General features: G+C 49.4%; 1 protein-coding gene across 5 annotated transcripts in view; it reads left to right on the plus strand.

Moving 5' to 3' along the window:
- Positions 1 to 7500, plus strand: part of LOC119580170 (nuclear hormone receptor E75-like) — an 87147-nt gene that overhangs the window by 66382 nt on the left and 13265 nt on the right. For 4 of the 5 annotated variants that reach the window (XM_037928142.1, XM_037928146.1, XM_037928143.1 and 1 more), the window contains exon 3: positions 3008 to 3152. In XM_037928142.1, coding sequence (XP_037784070.1) covers positions 3008 to 3152 — 145 coding nt within the window. Of the gene's footprint in view, positions 1 to 3007; positions 3153 to 7166 lie in introns of those variants that run through there. The other variant, XM_037928148.1, reaches the window with a different exon arrangement.

The raw sequence follows: 7500 nt of genomic DNA on the forward strand, positions 1-7500 counted from the left end.
GGCCGGACTAAATACGGGGTATTGACGAAATTCTTGTCCGACTTTGATTGTGAAAATTAAACAGTTCGGGCGATATGGAAAACTGTTTGGATGTGTGGCAATTGTGACATGCGTGTTCCATGCGCCTGGCAAGAGTTTTTGAGGTCGTGTTTATCCAGCGCAAGGATGGGAGGGCAATGACCCTCCCGGCCCGACGAGAAGCTTATCGATCATTGATCCAAGGCCAGTCTGGTCCAGGAGAGCTGACCCGTTCCTGACCTCGCTGACCGGGGGAGCAGACACTTATACTATTACGCACATGTCCACATACACATACACACACACACACACACACACACACACACACACACACACACACACACACACACACACACACACACACACACACACACACACACACACACACGCGCGCGCGCGCGCGCATGCACGCATACACGCATACACACATACACGTAAAAACACACACACACACACACGTAAACAGATACACACACGTAAGTACACACACACACACACGTAAACACACACACACACACACATCTTTGTCTCTTAACCAACTTCCACTTTCTCTTCCCTTTCGTTCACTTATTCTTTCATGCATCCAGTTTTGCAAATCCGGTTTTGGTGAAGATGAGAGAGAGAGAGAGAGAGAGAGAGAGAGAGAGAGAGAGAGAGAGAGAGAGAGAGAGAGAGAGAGAGAGAGAGAGAGAGAGAGAGAGAGAGAGAGAGAGAGAGAGAGAGAGAGAGAGAGAGAGAGAGAGAGAGAGAGAGAGAGAGAGAGAGAGAGAGAGAGAGAGAGAGAGAGAGAGAGAGAGAGAGAGAGAGAAAGGGGGGGATCGAGAGAAATAGGGGTTATTTATTTACTTCAAAAGTACAAAAAAAAGCGATTATGTCGAGCAAGACGAGTTCGTGGACCCGTGGCGTCTTAGATAAGATAAGTTTTATTTTAGGCCACGCTAAAGCATATTCCGGTCGCCTCGAAAAAAAGTTTTTATTTGTACATATCTTCAAGCAAGTACTGATGAAGTTAATAGAGTAAAGGACAACGAGTCTTGGGTAATTCTAGTTCACTTTATACATTCCTCTAAGAAAATAAGCAAATGATCAAGTAAGGCAAGGCTAATTCACGCAAGCCTCGGAGAGATAGAGTATCTGCATGCACGGATATCTGAATGCGCGCATGTGAGTACATTTCCGACGTGTGAGTACGTTGACCCAGGAATATGTGAGTCAGTGTTGTGAAGTGCCGGTAACAGCCTCCACACACCCCTTCCTGTTAGCGTACTAGCATCGTCTCAGCCAATCACAGAGTCCCTCGTGCCCTGTCACTACGGGTAGGCGGGGCTTATTTCGCCAGGTAAGTTGGGTTGGCATGGACGCTTCACCAGTCACCCCTTCTCGTCTCTCTGGTTTCGTAAGCGCTGAGAGTATGGATGGATTCTAGGAAGTTCTAAATTCGAAAAATGACAAAAAAAAAAGATTAAAACAAAAAGAAAGAAAGAAAAAAAAATGTATAGAAAATGGGAAAGCCATTGACGTAAGAGGCAGGTGTTCAGTTTGAGGAAAAGAAGAGGCAGGAAGGAAAGAGGCAGGGCAGTGACCCTAGATAGTTCAGGCTGGTATTAATAACGGCAGGTGTCTTACTCGCCTCTTCATGGTCACTGCTCCCTTCCCCATACGTCTGTAAGCCGGAAATACCAGCACATAATTACACCTGGAGATCGCCTTGCCGGGCCGGTTCCAAGGGGGTGCGGATGGGGGAGGAGATACTCTTTACGGGACCGGGAGACAAAAAATATGAAAGACTTAACGTCTTTTGTATGGAGATGATGTTTTGAAATCCTAAGTAAAGATATGTCAAGAGGAATGATGTTTAAGAATATCGTGGATTTCGGAGAACGGATTGGGAAGCAAGGATCCGCAGGCCATTCACATCCCACGGGAGAGGTTCCAGAACTGCAAGCTCCACCAGGCTCCTCCGGCGACTTCCTGGTGGCGATGCGCGGCCGGAGGCAAGGCGTTCTTACGGTACCAAGCGTGAGCGCGGCTCCTCCCTCGGCCGCGGCGGGAGCAGTGTGTGACGCGCATGTCGGGACGAGATGGAGGGCTAGGGGAGGAGTGGAGGGCCAGGGGAGGAGTGGAGGAGGAGAAACGAAGAGAAGACAAGATAGCAAATAAATCCGATAATTAATGAATTTCTCAATTATTGCATATTTTATTCTACGGCCATTATATACAGTCGGGTGAAATACATCTTGGGATGATTTTAGAATGAGTCAAATGTTCTCTAGTGTTTACACTCGCTTGACTGGACGCGGTAATGCCACGTCATGCAACATCCCGCCTTCTTTGCACTCTCTCATCATCTCTATATCACTTCGCATCTTCTATCACTTCTCTTGCCTTTTTGGTTCTCTCTTTCTTCTGCCAGACCGGAATTCGTCTCCTCTCTCTTTCCAACCCTTTCGGGTTCGCGTTGCCTCCGCCGAGTTCCCGTTGCGGCCGAGCTGTTTGAGTGCGTCATAGTTTTCTAGGAAAGAGTTTCCAGTCCGGGGAAGCCGAGTAGCCGTAGTCTCAAGTTCACGGTCAAGCCGCCTACACCTCGAGCGCGCCAGCCGGTTCGCTATTTCCAGGAGGAAACTGTGACGAAGGCCCCTTGCTTCATAAATACCTTTGGTAGTTCCTCCCTGATCTTTGTCTCCCGAAGTGCTCTGCTCCGTTCAGACCTTGAAGACCCGAAGAGTTGCTCGGGGTGTCCGGAAAGTGTCGCTGGAGGGGAGTTGCATGGGGATGAAAGTGTTATAAAAGTCGTGACGGTGATTGTGTGTACCGACGTTATTGCGAGGATAACGCTGGAGACGCCTTGTGACCGCAGTCGAGGATTTTACTTTTGCCCGAAGGTAGACCTCAAGTGAATGTACATGATGTCAGTTTTAGGAATGTAGAAGGAAGTCCTCTTTCATAGAAAGACATTTGGCGGTCTAACGTTTTTTTTGTCTCTTTTCAGGGATTCTTCCGTCGCAGCATCCAGCAGAAGATCCAGTACCGCCCCTGCACTAAAAACCAGCAGTGCTCCATCCTTCGCATCAACAGGAACCGATGCCAGTACTGCAGGCTCAAGAAGTGCATCGCTGTGGGCATGTCGAGGGATGGTGAGTGTCAACTGAATATTAATTGCAGATTTCATATCATTATCATTCACTCTCATTTTGTACGTAGTATGTCTCTCCGACTATATATCTATATGTATTTATCTCGCCATTTATTTTTATATTTCTCCCTCGCTCTCTTCCCTCCTCGCTGAAACGTAGCTGGTGTGTTGTCCCTCGGGAGGTCCGGGGCCGCACCGTGCCGCCGTTACTCGTAGGTCATGACGGTTGAGCATCGGCGGGGATGGGATGGCATCGAACTAGGGCACGAGGGGGTATGGGGAGGGGGAGGGTGGAAAGGGCACCAAGTCTTTTCTTTTCAATTCTCAGTAGCGTATGACTTCTAGACTGCAAGGGAGTAGAGAGTTAATGAACACAAGCGATTAATTTCGATTAAGATGTTGGTTTAGGATACTAAATATGATATTGTAGAGAAGACATGATACTCGCCAGATTAGTTAAGGTGAATAATAGATAATTTTCTTGGACTTAAAGCCGCGCAAGGCGCCTGCTTCGGCTAATTTGATCAACTAGGAACAAAATCATCCTGAAATAAAAACGGACGCGTCATGAACACATGAGAGGGAGTGGGAGACGCAAAGCCGGGCGTGGAATGGGCGGCTCATATTGAGGGCGAGGCGACCCTGTGCGAGATCATGTGTGGTGGTGACCGTGGGCGGGGTGGCGGGGACGCCCTAGGCTACGACGCCCGCTGCCCCGTGCCCGGGTGACCCCGGCGCTGTCGCCCTCCTCGCTCCTCCCGTGCAGATCCTCACCTTTGTTCTGGTCACTCATTTCTTTTCTCACACGTGGCCTATATTCGCGAGACTGAGCAAAGCAAGAATTAGACACGAGTCATATTCAGAGTGATGCAGGGTCATCCTTTGACAAGTGGGGCTTCTCCGCCATTTAATTTGTTCCGTAGGAGAAAGGACATCAATGAATGAAAGTCACGAGTAAGTCCCGTGTTTCGCCGCAGCAAATAAAAGACGGGGAACCCACACAAACTCTTTGTGGATGCGAGTATCACGAGGTTCCTCACACGTGCAGGGGACAGCGGGAGGGATATACTTTAAGATCTGTCTCAGGTCAACTTTGCTTGAGTGCCAAATTCTGATGGAAGGGGGGTTTGCCATAGCCACCCCGGTGCCATCTTTATGAGCTGCGAAGAACGTGTGCCAGATTCTTCTCTGGTGGTTATCGTATTGCCTGACTCGGAAAAGAGTGCCAGGTTTGCCCCAGATAACGGGACGGCACGCGACCACCAGGGGATATGTGGCAACGCCGCGGGGTGAACGACCCAGGCGTGACGTCACAGTGCAGAATGATGGGGAACAGTACACAACGGGATAAAGGGATGAGAGCGCTGTGCCTGATAACTATGACCTACTATATTTGCGGAAATGATAAGATAAAATGCTTTTCGGGTCAAATGAATGCCTTGTATAAAAAACAGAGACCCTTTGGGTTGAATGGAAGCAACATACGATGATTATTATTACTATAGTAACACCAGATCCCATCAAGGGATCCAACGCGCTCCAAATAAAGCTGATGACCTATACAGCCAACAATCGTGTTTGTATTCTGCTTTTGTTCTCTGTCTCACCGTAGTTGATGGCCCGAGCTCGTGTATTCGTGTTTGGGAATCCCGTTCTCGAAGGTTCTCATGGCCCACATCTAAAGCAAGCAAGCAGGCAGGCAGACACCTGAACGGGAATGAGTGATGCTGTGAGGAGGAGGTGGAGAGGAAGGGGCGAAGAGGGCCCGAGAAGGGAGGGGGAGGGGGAGGGGGAGGGGGAGGGGGAGGGGAAGGGGAAGGGGAAGGGGGAGGGGGAGGGGAGGGGTCTTGGTGGCCCAACATAACGGGCGCGGCCACAGCATCCACACTCCGCTTTATTGCATCGCGTCACACCCTCGCCGCGCCACGGTTCCCACGGGGGTTCAAATGAGAGAGAGAGAGAGAGAGAGAGAGAGAGAGAGAGAGAGAGAGAGAGAGAGAGAGAGAGAGAGAGAGAGAGAGAGAGAGAGAGAGAGAGAGAGAGAGAGAGAGAGAGAGAGAGAGAGAGAGAGAGAGAGAGAGAGAAATAGAGAGATGAAGGGAAGAAATGAGAATGAATTTCGGCAATCGGGCAGGGGAAGGTGGAGGGCAAGAGCAACGGGGCATTCCAGGAAAGGGAGGGAGCGAGCTGGCATGTCAGTGGCCGTCTTTGACCTGAAGATGCTCTGTGCTTAAGACATTCACATTCATGCACATGCACGGCCAAGACGTAGGCGAAAGCTTTCCACATTTACACATGTAACACAAACAGAGGAAAACAAACACACACACACACACACACACACACACACACACACATACACACACACACACACACACACACACACACACACACACACACACACACACACACACACACACACACACACACACACACACACACACACACACACACACACACACACACACACACACACACACACACACACACACACACACACACACACACCGTTGCATCTTGTAGAAGTAAAGACTGTGCTGACAGTACGGCGTCGCGTGGTTGTGTTAACGGGTTCACTAATTGCATACGGAGTGGAGAGCAGCTGACAGACTCTTCGTTACGTCCGAACTTGAATGGTTTCCTTGTAATAGCCTTAAAACGACACCTTAATGCTGTCAAATGGTATGCTTCTAAGTTATATTCATTGCTATGTTGTACTGTCGCCCGAGTCTGCTGCTTTGAAAACTACGATAAATTCTCCGAAAGCGAGTATACGAAACCCTGTCTGCTGGAGGGAAACGAGCCTTAGGCCTACGTTGCAAGAGGTGGGTGTCTCGGGCGTAGAGCAGGAGAACGGAGGTGGGCGGACCCATAACTCAAAGAGACGCTACTAATGACATAACGTTCCGAAAGAGGTTAAGGCCTCGGGGAGGAGGGAGGGTGGAAGGGAGGACTGTTATAACAGTGTTCGTTCCTCTCCGATGGTTCCTCCCGCCGGTGAAGATAACGTTCAGGGGGAACCTTCTGGAAGTCGACACATCGCCAGCATGGTTAGGTGCACGGAGATCTCACGAGAACTGCCAATTTGCTCCTCCCGTCGCCGCTAAGCAAAGAACGGCGCTTTGCGGTAACAAAAGAGTGGGAGACTCGAGGAGGAGCAGGAAAAAAGGTAAAATGTTGCTGGAACTCTTCGCGGAAACAGGAGTCTTCCCGGGAAGAAATTATCAACCGTAACAAAAGCTCGGCGGCAACCACATATGTAAACAAAACATTGACAAAATCACATAACGGCCGCTATCCTTGCTAATCAACAGTTATTGTGACCGAGTCAGCAACCATGTAACGTCTTTATAGCTACTATGGCAAGAAGAACGACAGATCCTATTATTGTTACTACTACCACTACTACCACCACTATTACTACTATTACTTCGTTTACGATTACTATTACAACTACTACTACTACTACTGCTACTGCTACTACTGCTACTACTGCTACTACTGCTACTACTGCTACTACTGCTACTATTACTACCACTACTACTACTACTACTACTACTACTACTACTACTACTACTACTACTACTACTACAAGATGACCACTTTTACTACCACCATTACAACTGTTGGTAATACACCCAACACCAATACTACCACAACAATCAGTATCACGTCCTGAAGTTTCCTTTGTTGACAACGTGGTTGCTGGCAGTGCCTGTCCACGGGGCCCGCAATCACGTGATGTTGATTGCGTCCCTCGTCATGGATACCCGGTGCATTGATCCCTCCAGCCTTACAATAGTACGAGGATAGTTCAGGGAGGACAGCCGTAAGGGTGATCTGGCTGTGCTGCCGGGTGGGGATTTTGGTTCTTCCGCGCGCGGGTGAGTTAAGGCTCCGCCTCTGACCTACTTCTGGCGTGAGTTGACGGTGGTGACGTCACGCGGTAGGAAAGTGAAGGTGCGGGTGGATGACCTGACGAAGCTGCGGCCACCAGTATCGCCCCCTCTGCCGCAGTGACCACACGCGCCCATGTCGCTGGTGTTTCAGTGACTAAACGTATACGTTACTGACCTTTTCATTTAAGCTTAATTGCGCTCCAGGGATACGTAAACCTAGACAAGAAGCCCGAGAAGGGAAGTCTTGTAAGAAAGGGAGTTGTTGTTGGCGGTTACTAGACACGGCCGCAACAAACGAGCTCTCGCAGTGACGCAACAATTTGACCTTGTGTGCAGTGTGGTCATATTACGTCAGCATTGCCAGTATCGCGTCGCATCACCACGGACGTGAACATTTCAACGTCTGGGCAGAGGAGCGTGGAAATAACATTCAGTGCATAGGACAGAACA

The sequence above is a fragment of the Penaeus monodon genome, chromosome 13 (assembly GCF_015228065.2).
Source record: "Penaeus monodon isolate SGIC_2016 chromosome 13, NSTDA_Pmon_1, whole genome shotgun sequence".
NCBI lineage: Eukaryota > Metazoa > Arthropoda > Malacostraca > Decapoda > Penaeidae > Penaeus > Penaeus monodon.